Source organism: Musa acuminata, chromosome BXJ2-1, assembly GCF_036884655.1.
Source record: "Musa acuminata AAA Group cultivar baxijiao chromosome BXJ2-1, Cavendish_Baxijiao_AAA, whole genome shotgun sequence".
Classification (NCBI taxonomy): domain Eukaryota; kingdom Viridiplantae; phylum Streptophyta; class Magnoliopsida; order Zingiberales; family Musaceae; genus Musa; species Musa acuminata.
In genome coordinates this window covers 7,041,232-7,059,694 of record NC_088338.1, presented here as the reverse complement: position 1 = coordinate 7,059,694, position 18,463 = coordinate 7,041,232, and the positions used below count along the sequence as shown (strand labels likewise).

Sequence of the window (18,463 nt, the reverse complement as noted above, 5' to 3'; positions counted from 1 at the left end):
ATTGCCCCGACCACGTCGGTAACATTCCTTCGATTCAGCTCTTGCTGAGCCCATGGTTTCAAACCATCAAGGAAACTGAACAACTTGTCCTTCTCGGACATGTCCTGTATGTCCAGCATCAGTGCAGAAAACTGCTTTACATAGTCTCGGATGGTGGTACTTTGGCGGAGTTGTCTCAACTTCCTTCTTGCGACGAACTCTGTGTTCTCCGGTAGGAACTGAGTTCTCAACTCCCGCTTCAAGTCTTCCCATGTGTCGACTCGACACCGACCTTGTTGGATTTCCTCCCAACGAGTTCGCCACCAAAGTTTCGCATCTCCGTTCAGATACATTGTTGCTATTGAAACTTTGGTATCTTCAGAATCGGGTCTCGTAGCTCGGAAGTATTGTTCCATGTCAAACAGAAAGTTCTCGAGCTCCTTGGCATCTCTGGCCCCTCCGTATCCATGGGGCTCAGGTGCCCTCAAGTTTTGTGGCGGTGCAACGCGGGTGTTGCCTCCTCCCGCATTTAGCGTTCTTGTGAGCATAGCCACCTTCGCCGTGAGTTCCGCCACAACATCTTGTAAGTGCTGCACGGAGTCCTTGGTGTCATCGGACAGTCGGTCGACTAGGGCCTCGACCTTGTCGATCCTGGACTCCGCTTCCTCTTGCGAGCTCTCTACCCCAACAAGTCTTTGTTGGCCATGGTAGAGTTCCTCCATGCTCGCTTCCAGAACATCCAGGCGGGTTTCCGCCGTCGTGAGTCTCTCCTTATGACTCTTTTTCCCAGTTAGCGCACCAGATTGCGCTTCCTCCGCTCGCGGAGAGTTGCCAACTTCTCGCTCATCCTGTTCGCTGCCGCGATCCTCATGAGCGGCTCCAACAGCATGAGAGCGAGTGTGCACATGCAGCCCACCTGCGGCTGCTTGGGGCAAGGGTCCGGCCTGCCCCGTCTTGCTTGATTCGCCACGATGCTTTGCCATGGCGAAGTTGCGAAGTTCGTTCGCTGTTCGATCGAAGAGCTTGCCCGCTCTGATACCACACTGTCACGACCTTAGCTGGAATTGCCTAAGGCGTGCGGCACCCTTGCGGCCAAAGACGCGAACTTAGCTTGCGTTGCCTAAGTCGCGAGTCACCCGTGCGGCAAAGACGCGAACTTAGCTTGCCTTGCCTAAGTCGCGCTTCGCCCTTGCGATCTTGCTCCGCAAGGATCAGCCCACTTTGTAACCTCTCGCAGGTCCCGAAGGACCTGTAAAAGAGAAAGAGAGTTAGATCGAAAGAACGAGCAACGGACACGTCCCGAAGTCTCGCGAAAAGGAAAGCTTTACAAGCAATTCGTCGAACACCTTGTGTGCACAAGAGAAAAGAGGGAGAGGGGGAAAAGCAAGGCTTTCAAGGATGAACGAACAGCTGCAAGCCCACAAACAGCCGCTCACCTGGTCCCGGACGCAACACCAAGTTCCCGTAAAGGTCACGTGCGAACTTGCGAAAGAGTGTTCAACGCCCGGTATATAACCGAAGCCCCATCCAGCCATGTGCCACCCGGGGGGTTCCTGGGTGCTGAGATGGCTGACGTTTTGGTGAGCGGAGGCAGCACTCCGCTCACCTCCCGCGGCACGCGAAAACGGAGCCGTTTTGGGCTGTTTTGGGGCTGTTTTGCTCGGTTCGGTGAGCGATCGCTTTGCAACGCTGCAGCTTGTTCGAACTTACATATTTACAAGCAAAATGACCCAAAACCATGGGAAAACATGCTGTCAAGCAGCTGTACATGCGGGTGTGAGCGACGAACGGTTCGTTGAACGAAGTTGTTGCGGGTGCGCGACGACCGTTCGTGACACAACGTCGGGTTAAGGGTGGAGAAGGAGAAGGGAAGAATGATGGGGGAGACGAAGGGGATAGCAGCGATGAAGTGGTTGAGGAGGCGAAGGGCGGCAATTGCTTAACGTCAGGGACCAAGGGGTAGGGGGAGGGGTCTACCACCACATACGCCAACAACATCGTCGTCCACCACCGAACGTTAAAATTATCTTTTTATCTTTTTATTTTCATGTTTCTATCGATAAAATATAATATCGTTAGGATAAATGGATATAATTATTTCACTTCCATAATTATATGACTGTAACCTTTTAAAGTATAAAGATAATAACATAATTAGCCTATATCTGTAAATTAAAAGATATATTTTCTCGACATAAATTTAAAATATTTTCTCAACAACACCATAACATTTGTGAAAAAGTCCAAGTGAATGAACACAATTCTACGATATAGGTGATTTCTAAGCTGGTCTTATTTCCATATCAAAATTAGGTAATCAAAAGGCAAAAAGGGTTAGTATGTGTTTAAGGATGTTAAATTAGTGTCTACTCGCAAACAGTATATATCAAGTCAAAATATACTCACATGAGCTAAACTAATTGTCAATCGTGGATGTGGATTGTATGACACCTTTCTCTTCCAAAGCTCATGCATGTGAACAATGTGGATAAGATTTCTTCATGGGCTTCATGAGGTTGACCTACTCCATTTCTATCCATTCCAATTTAAGATTCTGATTGCTAGACTTTAATTGTGGATTAGACAAAAAAGAATTTCTTTTTATATACATATCCTTATAAAGTGTAGAAATAGCATATATATATATATATATATATATATATATATATATATATATCTAATGATTAATTTTAGATAATAACATAAATTAACTAATGGTTAACTTTGGAATACCTATAATTTTAACTATTTGTTATAGCAAAGATGACGTGATTGATATGTCAGTGTTACATGTCAACTAGTTGATTCTACTGTGACTAACACGATCGAGCTACTGGTTTAACAAATCAACTCCACATAATCGACACATGAGTTCCACGAGAAATATGTATTGGCCTCATATAACTAAGACATCATTTCTACAAGGAGGACATGTTAGCTCCATGTTGCCAACCAATGGGCTTCATGTGATTGACATGATGGAGTACTTAGTTAATCATTCGTTATCACTTCAACATCTTATTGACCATCTTTAAAGAAAAACTAATTGGGTGATGCCCAATTAATACCATATAAAAGATAGTTATATAAACTACATAATAAATGAGTGTAAATAATTCGAAACACCCATTATAAAAAGAGGTGCACAAATATGTCGTAAGAGATTGAACATCTGATCTATCCGATGTCGACCCAGGCTTCAAAAGGGCATTGTCAAGAGTACCTTAATATAGTTTTACAAGATTCATACAGTCATGAAAGGAACCAGATTAGCTCCAAATCAGCTTATGGATAATCAAAATCTACCCTAACACTATCAAAAGAATACATATATGTATATTTATCGTTACAAAGTTTATAAATATTATATATATACATATATATAAATAAAAATAATTAATAAGGCTTAATATCAATATATAAGATTCAATCTGACCCAACCCGATCCGAATCGTAATTTGGGGGATAATTTTGTCCAAGACAAAAAAAACAAATATGTATATAATTTCATGAACCGGAGGGTGTTTTCTGAAATATTGTTGATCAAGAAGCGACGGAGTCCTGTCTGGATTTGGGGCAGCCAACAAAAGAGAAGGGCCAAAAGGGTGAGAGAGAGAGAGAGAGAGAGAGAGAGAGGGTTGGGGAGGAGAGAGTGATAAGGCGAGCTGAAGGAGCGGAGGCGAACGGGAGCATTACGCCCTCCAAGAAACCTTACCTCCTTCCTGATCCGAAGCTCAAACTCGCTGCATAAATCGCTTCTCGATCGGCCGCGCCTTCCCCTTTCCTCACCCGCCCCCCTTCAGAGGGAAACAATTCTGGTTGGTTCTCCTATAAGCCGCGATTCGCGTGGCGTTTATCGGTTTCTGCTCGATCGGTGTTCCGTAATCTGATGGTTTTGTTGTGTTTGCTGTGGATTTGTCGGTCGATGGAAGAAAATTTCTTCGGTTCTTGGTGTATTCAGCCTCGGCATGTGCCGTTTCTTTGTTGGTGATGAATTGTGTATTAAATCAACAGTAGGAATTACTGATCGTACATGTCATGGACAGTCCATGGATGTGCATCCTTAGTTCTAGAAAATGTATGGCTTCTGTAATAGTCATCTGCTCGATCAAGATTTGTTTTAGGGTTTCGCATCTGACGTGGAATAATTGTCTGTGTAATCGTGGGCAGTAAGTTTCCGTGCATGAGAAGTAGATCCAAGTGTTCTGGAAGCGATTGATGTGAGGCTAGGATTTCTCTTCACATTTTCTGAGTATTTCCTTTTTTGTAGCTTGCAAGTGTCTTCAGTATGATACATCTTGTTACTTGAGTCCAAGATGTGATATCAGTACACTCCACCATCTTTAAACAGACAGAAACACTTAAAACATGAAGCATGTGAATCAAGAAGTCTGACTGATTAGAGGCTCACAGAACCGAGATTTGAAATTTTGTGATGGAAACTAAGCTAAGCTTTTCTCATTTATTGTGAGTAGACTAAAATCTTGTGCATCTGTTGCTTAAGTTTCTTAAATTTTAATTTTTAAGTGTATTTCAGGTAGAACTTGGTATACGCTGACAGAAGCTAAACCCTAGCTAATGTCTATACATGGTTGCATCAACCGGGTTATGAATGACAGCGGAGAAGATGAGGAGGGACCTATTACTTTTAAGAGGTCAAACTCTTCATCGAAACAAGTTCGGTCGAGCTCCGCTTCAAGGAAGACAGCTCCTCAGAAGCATGATGGTTTGTGTCTTGAATCTAGTCAAATTGCTTATGACTCTCGATTGCAAAATAATCAAATGTTTCTTACAGCAAAGGCGACAATTGAGAAGCCTTTTGTTTCAAGCTCAAGTTCACATTCTTCAATACCTGCCCTGACAAAACATTCTTCCAATTGTAAATCAACAACCAGTCATGTAAAACCACAACATCAAGATGAATCAATTGCTGAAGTTCAGAATTCAGATGATTCGGATGATGATAAACCATTGAGCCATAGACTCAATTCAGCTTCTGTGGCAGTTCAGAAGAAATTTTTTATGGACTCTGAAAAGATACACAAGCATTCTTCAGATCATTATTTTGCAAAAAATAACACAAATAAGATGATTGTGGACAAGCCAATCATTAGAAATGAGGAATCTAATGATTCTGATGACAATAAACCATTGAGCTCCAAGATTTCTTCTATAGCAGCGTGCAGTACAGGTGGCCCCTCACATGTTGTGAAGTTACCTCAATCTGCGAAACCCACTTCACATCCATCTATGAAAGTGAATTCAAACATCAAGGAAGATTCAGATGATTCAGAAGATGAAAAACCACTTATCTCTAGGTTTCAGTCGAAGGTCTTTGGTGGTTCATCTGTGAAAAATTCAGACTCATATCAGAAGTCTCTGTCTCCAAAGTTGAAGTTTAATGCTTCTAGCAAGAAGGAAGCCAGCAAAGAAATTAGGTCCCCCAAAGGTGGTCAAAAGCGTGCTCTAGGTGATACTAAGACTTCAGATTCTTCATCAATTAAGAAAGCAAAGGTTTCTGAAACCTCTTTTCTTGTGAAAGTTAAAAATGAAGTTGCTGTAAAGAAAGAGGTAAAAGAAGATGATAATGATCACATACCGATTGCACAAAGAATGAAAAAGTCAGTCTCTTCTAACAGCACATCAACGACCAAGAATTTGTTAAAAAAGACTTCATCATTCAAGAAAGATAGCAAGCAAATGAAGAAGAAAATGAAGGATTCTAAATTTTCAAAGACCTTGAAGGTGCCTCCTGGATCTGGTGGGGGCCAGAAATGGACTACCTTGGAGCACAATGGTGTTATTTTCCCCCCTCCATACAAGCCTCACGGGGTTAAAATGCTCTATAATGGACAGCCAGTTGATTTGACTCCTGAACAAGAGGAGGTTAGGTTTAACAGATGTTTGCATTACTTGTATAATTCTAGCATTTGTTCTCGTCTTTCATTTTTTTCTGCTACTTTCAGAATAGACCAGTAGCCTTTAAATTTGATGACTTACAAATTTAAAACTTTTTTCTTTGACTTCTGAATCTCTCTGGTTGCAGGTTGCAACAATGTTTGCTGTTATGAAGGACACAGAGTATGCCACCAAAAAACAATTTATTGAGAACTTCATGTATGATTGGCGGCAAATACTTGGTAAGAACCACATCATTAAGAAATTTGAGCTCTGTGACTTCACTCCAATCTATGAGTGGCATCTAAGGGAGAAGGAAAAGAAGAAGCAGATGAGTGGAGAGGTAAAATAACACTGCAATCATTCATGTACTCTGTTGTGATTTGTTGAAATAAATGCTGATATACGTGTTCGGATATCTTGGGGTGAATCACCTATGCCCATAATGATGTGCCAGTTAAATTATTCAGTTGCATAAAATTGTTGTCAGAAACTGGAAAGGATTATTACTTATGAACTGAACTTTATCTTTCTGCTGATGGACTTCACATTCTGAAGCAATACTGTTTCAAATTTTGATTCACAATTACTACATAGCAAATGCATATGATAGTTGTAAGTGGACTCACGTGTTCTTAGGAACTATTATTATTTATAATCTTAGATTTATTTATGATAGGAACATTGTGTGGCACATGGACCATTTTGTGGTCATTGCTATAGTTTAGAAAAAATTGATATTTTGGGATAGACTCACTTGTCATTAATTGATTTTGCTTCTTGAATGTAATGATCCGTGGCATTTTCTTTTCATCTCCTGTTTCAAATTTATCATATCATCATACTCAGTAGGAGTTGCTGATTTTATACCTATGCTTCTGATGCAGGAGAAGAAGGCCTTGAAAGAAGAAAAAATGAAGCAAGAAGAGAAATACATGTGGGCTATTGTTGATGGTGTGAAAGAGAAGGTTAATTCTAAGTTCTGACTTCAAATTTATTTTTCTTATTAGTGTCTTGATTTTATTTGCAATGTGAAGCTAATAGCTAACATGGCCTGTGATGTATAGCCAGTAATTGAATCGATAGGGAATGCTGTTAAAATTTTCAAAACTTAATTTGCTTTCAGAATTTTTACCTTTGGCTTAAATGTTACTATTTCTTATTGTTTTGGCAGTAATGAACATATGCATGTAATTTTGTCTCAAATCTAGAGCTTATGAGTTCTTTGTGTTATAGACATTTTTCATCAGGCTTTAAACATGCTATTTACTGCCAAGTGGGTGCTTCGTTGCTAGACACTGAATGCCAGAAGTCTTTGTTACCAAAAAGTTTCTCAACAAAAAAGTGTTTCTTTGAGTTGTTATTTTGAACATCTCATTGTTGTTTCGGTAATCAATTAACTCATACATAGTGCAAGATATCTTTCTTCATCAATGCTACCACCATATGATATGCTTTCACCTTAGGTTAGTTTGACTTTTGGTATTGTACCTTTGTTATGGTGATGCGTATTGTAAAATTTTGGTGCCAAATCCTTGTCTTTAATTTATTATGCTGAGAACTAACAAGTAGGTCTGTTTTAGGTTGGGAATTTCAGAGTTGAACCACCAGGACTGTTTCGAGGCCGAGGAGAGCACCCAAAGGTTCATTTCTCATCATTATTATGTTGGAATTTGATTGTTGTTAGCTGCTTGGCAGCATTAATTCATATATCAAAATTATCCTGTCATTTTTCTTGTGCTGAAATACTGTTGTTCGATGTAACTTTAGATGGGAAAGCTGAAAAAGAGAATTCGGCCAAGAGATATTACAATTAATATTGGAAAAAATGCACCGATACCAGAATGTCCAATACCTGGTGAGAGGTAATGCAACCTGACAGGACAAAGGTTGGAGTGTGGTAGTCACTAGACTAGTTCAGGCTTGTTAGTAAAAATTGTGAAAATAGACTGAAATTAGTAATTGGCATACAAATGTCAGCATTTGAGTTACCTTTTTCAGGTGGAAAGAAGTGAAGCATGATAACACTGTTACATGGCTGGCATTTTGGAATGATCCCATAAATCCAAAAGAGTTCAAGTATGTCTTTTTGGCAGCAAGCAGTTCATTGAAAGGGCAAAGTGACAAAGAGAAATATGAGAAAGCCAGACGGTTGACGGTAATATTGCTTGTTCTTTGATTCGGAAGTGATAGCATGTTTGAATTGTGACCAGTATATGTTGCTTCTTAGGCCACACATGGAGAAAGGTTAGGTTTTGTTGATAATCATCGTTCATTGGTTTGTAATATGCCATTTGTTTTGCAGGATTGTATACAAAATATTCGTGCAAACTATACAAGGGATTTTTCCAGTAAAGATCCAACGAAGAGGCAAATAGCAGTAGCCACATACCTTATTGATAAACTAGCACTTAGGGCTGGAAATGAAAAGGTGCTTATTCAGTGATAAATTTCCATGGTTTCATCCTACATTTATTCTGCACTGTGGTTTATATATATTCTGCTAGTTTCTAAGTCTTCCCTATTTCCCAATTATATCAATTATCAGGTTAACTTGCAAGTTGTGGTGCTCGAAACTAGACTACTTAATATAAATCTTTTACCCCTTAACATATGAATGTTAATTGCAATGCAAATTTTGTTAACAAGTTGTGTTGATAATTAGGTAGATTAGCTTCGTGATTACTGGAATACTACCTGACAATTGAATGACTTAGGAAGCTAGTAACTCTGATTTTGCACTATAGACATAATGGTTGGGACATGTGAACATGATCTCCAAGTTTATGTTGAAGTGTTCCTGTTTGTTGTTACCTCAGTCTATTGAGTAGTCACTTCTTTTGATCAAGTAGCTTTATTGCACATTGCGGTTTGGGTGAATGTCTGATTTCATGTTAATGATTCTGATTAATCTTTTCTCCTTCTTATATTTGATATTGTCAGGCTAACTTTGTTAGCCTGTTTTAAATATACATGCTTGTACCCTCGTACAATTCTATGCTCTGGTTTTCTTCTGCTGTGCCTTGTAGACTTCCTCTAACCATGATATATTTATGTTGAATGAACTGTGTCATAGTTCTTTGTTCACCTAAAGCTGGAGCATTAAATTTCTAGTAGAACTATGCCAGAAACGCCCATCCTCCAAAATTCAGGAGGATTGGACTTGAAGATCCTTAAAGCAAAGATCAAAATATTGCTGCTGTATATTTTTTAATTGCTTTTGCAAATTGTTTTTTTTCAGTTTACTAAATTATACTAAGGTCCTGATTTTTGGAAGTCCATGATAAAAAGTTGGGGAAATTTTTTCCCTTCCCATTTTTATGTTGTTTAAGTTGGTTGTACTTCTTGTGGTCTTATCATTTCAGTCTGTGTGACACTTTACCTAGTATTGAGCTCTTCTTTTAGATCTTGTTGCAGCTAATGAAATGCTCACATCAGGGTTGCATACAAACATAATCTTGTACATACATATAACACATAAAACATAGACACATGTTTATGTATATACATATATACATGCTTAGTTCATGTGTACATGATGCCATGGTTTAAAATGCCTATTGTTTTGCCTTATGAATCTATCTACAGGATGATGATGAGGCTGATACTGTTGGTTGCTGCACTTTAAAGGTGGAGAATGTTGAGTTGGTCCCTCCCAATATGTTAAAGGTAGAATGCCTAGAATTAGACACTTCTATTGATTCATTCCTTGAATGGTTTTAACTTTTTAATTTCTCCAGTTTGACTTCCTAGGTAAAGATTCTATTCGATATTTGAACACCGTTGAGGTTGAATTGCCTGTCTATAAAGCGATTGGAGAATTCCAAACTGGTGAGAGGTGACTACTTATTTTTCAGTTCATTTAATCTCTCTGTAACCAATATGTTTAGCACTAACTGTACGTCTAATTTATTAGCTAAAAAGAGTGGTGGAGGTAGAAAGGGTAAGGGTGATGATCTCTTTGACTTGCTGGACACGAGCAAACTCAATGCACATTTGAAGGAACTCATGCCTGGTCTCACTGCCAAAGTCTTCCGTACATACAATGCTTCTATTACGTTGGATGATATAGTAAGCATGAAGCTGATGTTTGTTCTTCTTTTGCTAAGTTTCTATTACCTTAGATGATATAGTAACCATGAAGCTGATGTTTGTACTTTTCCTTAGCAAGACCTGCTTTGTTTTCTTGGTCCATGTTGACTGTAAGTTGTACTTCCATTTTCAAGTTCTGAAGAATGATGCTTATGCGGTGGTGTGCCTTCACAAACATAAATTTTAACTTGATTTACCAACTTGATACTGTATCTTCTGTGAAGATTTAATCTTTATAACCACTCATTGTGAATTTAAGTTTAAAGCCAGATCAAACTACTTCCAGGTGATGCTACATCACTGCAGATACAAAATATGGACATGTTTATTTTGATACTTCATTTGACAATGTCATCACTGTATTTATAATCCTACTGCCTAGTGAAAAATAGCTATGGAGCTTTTACTTTGTCTGAACTGATTTTTCCATGATATGACAGTTGAATAAAGAAACCAAGGATGGCACACTTCCTGAAAAAATTGCTGTATATCAGCATGCCAACAAAGAGGTAAAATCAGCAACTTGTTGTATCCATTCAACTGTTGTTGCAGCTGAGTCATGATCATTGTTGCTGTATTCTTTTACAATACAGGTTGCAATTATATGTAATCACCAGCGCAGTGTCTCAAAGTCCCATGAAAGTCAGATGTCAAGGCTGAATGAGAAGATAAATGACCTAAAGGTTTTTTGTTTCTCTAATTTCTGTATATTGTTCCCTTGTTGATTTCTTTATGTAGTTTTATCCTTGGTTTGCTTTATTGGTCCATATCGGTATATCAGTCGGCTGTTGGTATGGTACGCACCAAGCTATACCGACACATAGGACATAGGAGCGTACCAACGTACCACTCGTACTGGTCCGCTATCGGGCTGGTACATACCGTTCGGTACATGCTATGGTACGACAAACCTTGGTTTTATCATGGAACAAAATTGTTTTATTTATGTGCTGCAAACAGGCCCAAAGAGACGAGTTGAATATGGATTTGAATAGGGCTAGGAAAGGGAAACCTCCACTTAAAGATAAAGAAGGGAAGACGAAGAAGAACTTGTCCCCTGATGTGTAATAAACTTATCCTGAATAATCTTCAGTTCAAAATTTCTTTTGAGATGTCTATGATCTGATGCATTTCAAATTACAGGATAGAAAAGAAGCTCGTGCAGGTTGATGCAAAGATAGAGAAAATGGAGTTGGATAAAAGAATAAAAGAGGATCTCAAGACAGTTGCACTAGGGACATCAAAGATTAACTACCTTGATCCTAGAATATCAGTTGCATGGTGCAAGCGTCATGAAGTACCCATCGAGAAGGTATCACATCTCCTGTTTCTCTTTCTGAAAAGTCTTGGTCTAAGCTTTTGAACTGAAGCATTTATGAAGTATATTCTTCGTTATCAGCTTCTGCAGTATTATTATCAACTTGTGTCAATATTTTATCCCCTGAAAGCTCATTCATTAGATATCTAATTCGTGGCATGTTTTTGTTTCCAGATATTCAACAAGTCGCTGCTTGCAAAATTCGCCTGGGCAATGGATGTTGATCCCGACTTCAGATTCTAATGCATCATTCATTGGCATGATTAATTTCATTAAGAGAACAATTCCGAACCATTCAGTTGTTTAAATTAAAGGAAATTCCAATCCTGTTTCTAATTTCTCCAAAGCCTCATTGAAAAACCTTCAATAGAAACTTATATGTACCATGACACAAGTCAGTAGAGAACTTGAATTCTTGTTTCATTATGTACATTAAAATGTCCACATTATTGAGCTCTCAGTCCTTTAGTCCCTAAATTTGGAGCTAGGGTTGTTGTATTGACTTATATTAACTTTGATAATCTATCTTTGGCAACTTGAGTTTTATGCTTGATTTATTGGTCCACAGTTTTTTGTTACAATGTTCATCCCTTGGGATGCCAAGATTTGATTCTTTTGTTTCACCAAGTTTACTGATGCCACTTTAACTTGCACAACAGTAGGTGTATCATCTTGATTGGAGTTGTATTCCTACACAGAGCTATCGGATCTTTCAATCAAAATTTATTCACCCATATCTTTTATGTTTGCTTTCATGGGATGCAGGTGATTATGGAAGCCCTACTATAGAAGAGACCCTCTGCCACAGGTACTAAGATCCCTAATTCCTGAACCCCCAAGCTCACATCTCCTTTTGTATCTGCATCATTTCCTCTTCAGATTACATCCGTGAGCTTGCTTTATACAGGTTTCTTATGCATTTTTTTTTGTCATTTATGTACGTTCTGGATGCTTCCTCTATTTTGCAGGACTTAATTTGCAGTCCTTTGGTCTATTCCACCGGGATAGTGGCAACATTAGCCTCTGTTCATCTGAGAGGTGTATTTTCCTTTATCGGGTAAGAAAAAACTAGGTCGGCTCTCCCTCTCCATCTCTTGTCATTAATGTCCAAAGAGCTTTACCAGACGGCTGATACTTGTGCAGCAGTAGAACTTTTCTGATACTTCTTCACTGTTATCAGTTTAATCTCAGAATTACTTAGTCAAATCTCAGACAAAAAGCTAGGATTCTACTACAAACTTTAGCAATTAATCTTGAACTCACATAGTCCGACTTTGATTGTTCCATGGGTAAACCAAAACCATGCTGATCACTGTTGAACTCCATCAACTAAATCATGCTGATAAGATACTCAACACTGCAGTCCATAACAGACAAAACATGGTCAACTCTTCACATTGCTGGATCCAAGGCATGCCTCTTCTCTTAGGTCACTTCAGCCTACAATTCCTAGTTTCCTACAATTTGATCTACGCACACTACATACTGATACCAGGATCTTAGATATGTATTCTCCTTGAACAACACAACATGCAATAGACCAGTTATTTGTCTTTTTTATGCTTAAAATGGACCTAAACACAAGTAGCTCTGGGTTTTCTTATTCTCTTAGGATTGATAGGTAGGCCGGCTGTATTCCACAAATCCCGTTCCTCATCAATAAGCATGGTTTACGCAGCAAAACTCCATCATATATGCAACTGGGTCGAGCATAATTTCGTACTTTAATAGTCTTAATTACTTTTCTTATATATGTTTTATTTATTCGGGCATGGATTTGGCTAATCATGTGGAACTTTTGTTTACTGCCAATTCTGTACAGTCAATGACATGTGCAGTATCATAACATAGTGTTTGATAGTGAGTGAATTCAGTTTAGAAGGGTTTAAGCTAAACTAGGCTCGATTATGGGTCTCATTTTTTTTTATCATTTCAGTTAATGATGATGACATGTGTTAGTGAAAAATGCTAATTAGTCCCTGCATGTAATGATGCCTCAATTTTCTCCTTTGTTTTTTACTAGGAACAATTTGTGTCCATGCCACCTTGTTTAATGGAATAATGCCTAGTACACAAATCAAATCATATACATTTTAGATTTGTTATTTTCCATCTATATATATGTATATATATATACATATATATTCTTATAGGGCTTCCATTATCTTCATTCAGAAAATTAATGATTTGATTTAGCAAGACATCTTGCTCTTAATGCTTACTCCTTTTCTTTTATGCATAATAATCATTAGTACAATGCATGAAAAATCATCAATACAAATAGAAATCACTTTTCTTTGAATTTTTATTTGATTCCACCAACTTTGGACTTCATCATAAGACATCACTAGCACCTCAAAATTTTTCCACACCACGATGCCACTTTTGTATCCTTATAATAATTATAAAAATAAGCTGCAAAATTTTCAATTTCAATATGTTAAGCAATAGGTAGATGTGCTGTAGATCACTATGAAGGCTTTTTGTATGTTCATGAATCCATGTGGGTTCACTTGTTCTTATGCCCCTTTACCTAAGATAAATCTAACTGCTATGGTTCTATTACTCGAGAATCCAGACTCATGAATGCTCCAAGAGACAAAGGTATATTTTTGGTCCTTTATGCCATTCCTTGCAGTCCACAGAATGGAAGTCCGGCGAAATTTGTGGGATTAGAGATCATGTGAGGAACATTAATATGCTTTTTTGCAGTAACTTGTTGCTACAGCCACTTCACTATATATATTGAACCCCTCCATGGCTGCATGTCACACACCCAACTCCAAGCCTAGGCCTTCAGTGCAGTTTATCAGAAGATGGCCATGGCTGTCAAGGGAGAAAACCTTGTGGTCACGAAGCTAAAGCTCGAGAGGATGCTCAGCATGAAAGGTGGCAAGGGGGAGACCAGCTATCTGAAGAACTCACAAGCTCAAGTACTGATGACTTCTTCTTGCCCCGTGTTGTTCCTTGGAATCTTCTCTGCCTTTGTAAGATGAGACATCAACAATGGAGCTAGCTAAATATCTGTGCTTTTGTAGGCTCGCCATGCACGAGCCATGCTGCACTTCCTGGAAGCAACGCTGAGCGCGATGAAGCTTCCCTTGCTGGAGGACGGCGGCACGTTTGCCGTCGCAGACCTGGGCTGCTCATGCGGCACCAACACGCTCTTCCTCATGGGCATCATCGTCGAGCACGTATCGAAGATGTACGCAGCGCTCGGCCACGATTCCCCCGAGTTCCAGGTCTTCTTCTCCGACCTCCCCTGCAACGACTTCAATGTCCTCTTCCAGCTTCTCCCGCCACAGTTGAGCAGCAGTAGCCTGGAACAGTGCCTGGCGGCCGCCGAAGAGCAGCGGTCCTACTACGCCGCTGGCGTGCCCGGCTCGTTCTACGGCCGACTTTTTCCTTCTAGATCCATAAACGTCTTCAACTCCACCTTCTCCTTGCATTGGCTCTCTCAGGTATCATCAGCTCACCATGCTTTCGATCTGCTGTCGAACAATTGGAGTCCGAGGAGTCACCGCTATTTGGTGTCGCACTGCAACAGGTGCCCGAGAGGGTGACCGATAAGCGATCGCCGGCATACAACGGGGGGCGGGTCTTCGTCCATGGCGCGTCCGCGGACACTGCCGCTGCCTACAAGCAGCAGTTCCAGGCGGATCTCGCCAGCTTCCTGCGCGCCCGCGCCGTCGAGATGAAGGTTGGCGGCGTAATGTTCCTCGTTTGCCTCGGCCGGACATCCATCGACCCGGCCGACCAAGGCGGCGCAGGTTTCCTCTTCGGCGCCCACTTCCAAGACGCTTGGAACGACCTCGTCGAAGAGGCGAGCACTCACTCACACCGAGTTCACGTCTGCTTCAACCGTATCACACGCCACTGATCCGAACTTGTCATGTCTGTCGATCGCAGGGTCTACTGGAGAGCGAGAAGCGTGACAGCTTCAACATCCCCGTGTACGCCGCCTGCCTCCGGGAGTTCAAGGAGGTGGTGGAGGCCGAGGGCTCGTTCTCCATCAACAAGCTTCAGGTCGTCAAGGGAGGCAGCCCGCTGGTGGTCAACCACCCAGAGGACGCCAGCGAGGTCGGGCGAGCGCTCGCTAACAGCTGCCGGTCGGTGGCCGGCGTGCTCGTGGAGGCGCACATCGGCGAACGTCTGAGCGAGGAGCTGTTCGGGAGGCTGGAGCTCCGGGCGGCACGCCATGCGAGGGAGCTGATGGAGCAGATGCAGTTCTTCCACATCGTCGCCTCGCTCTCTCCCTCGATCCCATCTCATCCCGCGAGCTGACGCATTCCTGATGAGCCCGTTCATGCGATTCCTTCGATTCATGGAGTACGAGATGACCGTAGAAGCATTCATGCTGTAATCGGACATGCTCATCCAACTGAGCCTGTACATTCCAAAAGACTGAATAAGCTTAAAACATGGGTTTGAGCAAATGCCTGATGAACTAATCCACAATGCAGCGAGAGAATATTTCTGGTATTTTGAAACCGTACAGATATATATATGTAAAAACGGTTTTCTTTTATTTACGCCGACTTCGAGCGAGCGAGCGAGCGAGCGGGGGAGTTGAGAGAGAGAGAGAGAGAGAGCATCGGTTGTCGCCCCGCTCCCACCTCTCTTCCTCCCTTTCCGCCGCTGGGAGCAGCAGCGCCTCGGTGATGTGGCTACCCTTTTCGATTCCGACCATGAAATTTGGTTCTTTCTTGGGCTTTAATCCTTGGAATTAATGGAATTCGCGTCCTGATGATGTGGTTCTGGCATCTTCTAGGGTTTGGCATTAGCTGCTCTTTTGGTCGATTTGGGTTTGGAATTCACAAAATTGATCTGCTTAGATCTTTTGCACTTTGATTTGCAGCCATTGCAGCAGCAGCAGCAAACTGTTGGCACCTATGCACGCCAGGCTTAACAGAGATTGGAACCTGAGAAGGCATTTTCCAGGTACATGACCTTTGAGAACTGAAAGTAGAACATATATCGGTAGAATGTAATTTCTGAGTTCGGTGTTTCCCTGATCGTCGATGTTGCTGGGTGCTGAAAGAATACGAGTCCTCCTATGAAAGCGAGTGAATGGTCTAGAGACACTAAGAATCTTCCCTCGACTCTCATGTCAATCAAGGATTTGTCAAGAGATAGACACCCAGAGAGCTCCATGAGAGTCCCAATAGTGTTCGAGTACTAAGAAGTGTTAAAGGTTTTTGTATCCTTCTCACCGCGTGATGTTCGCCTTGCATTGTGGAAAGGAAGAGATTGCTTAGCATGAGAGGCTTTATGACCTTGCATATCGATCGAGCCTAGCATAGTGGTGGCATTTGCCAAGACCTGGTTGGTGGAGTGGGCTAAGTCGCTTGGCAAGAGAATGGTGCCCTGTTCTATGACCCTACATAGCGTTCAGGGTTACTCTCTATATTCATGGTAGTATTGTAGGGCCTAACGAAATGATAACATTTGTGAGGAGGATAACACCTCGTTGGGGGAAGTGGTGTCCGAACCTTTGACGAGAGAGACTGATGCCTTGTGCAAAGGTGGTTTCTGGACCTCCACCATTGAGAGTACATCAAGGTAAGTCATCTTTGACAAAACACTGAGTCCAGACTTTCCTCCAATTATTACACAATGCTTGCCAATGCTTATATTTTGTGAAGGTGAGATTCCAATCTAAAATTTTTACTAATCAAGTTAATTGGCAACTTTCAGAACATATCGGATAAGATTTGGAACTCTGAATCTTTGATATGTGATTTTTCATATTTAAGATATTAAAAATATATCGGATGAGGTTTGAATCTATTTTTTTAATCTTTTGTAATATTTATTTTATTCACTTGATAAAATTAAGAGGTATCAGGTGGAGTTAGCATGGAGTATCCTATTCTTCATTTTGCATGTAAGGAATTGATGTTTGGACACCTTCTCTCATCAAGTTCTGATGTTACTGTCATTATCATGCAAGTATCTTGTACCAACTAGTAGAATGAAATCACAATCCAGGCTGACCTTTCCACTGGTTATTTAATTTTGGAAATGAAGGCTTGTGAGTTCTTTTTTGTCTTTTTTCTTTTTTTGTTTGTCACTTCTTCAGATCTGTTGATTTTGCAGAAATAATTTTCCAGTTCTTATTATTTGTATGGAAATCCTCCATATTACTTAATTTGTGCATGTTAACATGGATTATATTAAAAAGTGGCCAGAGGGACCTATGTGCACAATGGAAAAGTGTTGTAGGAATTTTCACATATGCAAAGTTTTCAATATTGCAAAGAAACATTTTTTTAATCCAAGTTGATCTTTCCACATATGTTCAAATATGATGTATTTGTCCTTCCACATTTTATACAACATAACATATGTTTTGATAAGACCCTAGGGTTCTATCGTAGAAGAAAGAAGGGAAAAGGGATGATCACTTCGAGGGGATCGACCTCCTGGAGTTAGTCTAAAGACTGAATAATATTTCATTCTCTGTCGAAAAGAAACTGTTACATCGCTATTTATAGAGTTCCACCTAGAGTCCACCATGGACTCTTAATAATAAATAAATATTAAATAAACATATATTTGACTCTAACTGAATTAAATAGATTCAATAAACATTATTCAAAAGCTCAAAAAATAAAAGGATTATAATAATTCCTCCCCCTTCAAATCAGCCTTGTCCTCAAGGCTGAGCAGCATCAAACTCGGGGAGTTTCTCTTTCAGTACTTCAGTCATAGGGTATCTGCAGCGTGTCACAACCCATTGATCAAGTAAGTACGGTCTCTACTTCTTGATAGCGTAAGCAATAGGTCGGCTTTTTGGTGTTGCAGTCTTCTAAAAACCCTCTTCATCCGATGGCTAGTGGCAGTTGTGACCTTACCCCCACGTCTTCCTTTTAGGATAATCTGCTTTCCATTAATAATAAACTTCATGATTAGTTTAGAAAAATTTCACAAAACATCACCCAGAGTTGATAGCCATTCAATTCCAAGCACCACTTTGAACTCTTCCAAGGATAGCAAAAAGAAGTCAACAAGCAACTCTTGACCTTACAAAGTCAGCTTAATCTTTGCGCACTTGCTATCACAGGTTAAAATCTGTCCATCGACGACATTTACTTCAAATTTATTACGGTCTTTAATGTGGTAGGTTAATCGGTTGGCAACCTTACCGTTCATAAAATTGTTAGTGCTACTAGT

The 18,463-nt window shown here is 40.3% G+C and overlaps 2 protein-coding genes across 4 annotated transcripts; both read left to right on the top strand.

Moving 5' to 3' along the window:
- The first annotated feature begins 3,534 nt into the window (after nt 1-3,534).
- On the top strand, nt 3,535-11,840 carry LOC135598686 (DNA topoisomerase 1 beta-like). Of its 3 annotated transcripts, none has more exons than XM_065092882.1 (17): nt 3,535-3,797; nt 4,517-4,705; nt 4,775-5,865; nt 6,026-6,220; nt 6,765-6,845; nt 7,461-7,520; nt 7,648-7,742; nt 7,879-8,035; nt 8,183-8,308; nt 9,466-9,546; nt 9,618-9,708; nt 9,794-9,948; nt 10,410-10,478; nt 10,563-10,652; nt 10,930-11,033; nt 11,113-11,281; nt 11,462-11,840. In XM_065092882.1, the coding sequence occupies exons 2-17, from the start codon at nt 4,558-4,560 to the stop codon at nt 11,528-11,530; spliced, it is 2,781 nt and encodes a 926-aa protein (XP_064948954.1). In that variant the 5' UTR covers nt 3,535-3,797; nt 4,517-4,557; the 3' UTR covers nt 11,531-11,840. The 3 variants fall into 3 exon arrangements, with proteins under 3 accessions (XP_064948954.1, XP_064948955.1, XP_064948956.1); XM_065092883.1 differs by lacking the exon at nt 3,535-3,797 and adding an exon at nt 3,838-4,446; XM_065092884.1 differs by lacking the exons at nt 3,535-3,797; nt 4,517-4,705; nt 4,775-5,865; ... (5 more) ...; nt 8,183-8,308; nt 9,466-9,546 and having other exon boundaries at nt 9,631-9,715.
- A 116-nt stretch (nt 11,841-11,956) lies between these two features.
- LOC135598687 (indole-3-acetate O-methyltransferase 1-like) lies at nt 11,957-15,769 on the top strand. The gene is made up of 6 exons (XM_065092886.1): nt 11,957-12,095; nt 12,256-12,344; nt 14,000-14,220; nt 14,326-14,748; nt 14,835-15,110; nt 15,197-15,769. Exons 3-6 carry the CDS (start codon nt 14,104-14,106, stop codon nt 15,569-15,571), a joined length of 1,191 nt encoding a protein of 396 aa, XP_064948958.1. The 5' UTR covers nt 11,957-12,095; nt 12,256-12,344; nt 14,000-14,103; the 3' UTR covers nt 15,572-15,769.
- The last annotated feature ends 2,694 nt before the right edge of the window (nt 15,770-18,463 follow it).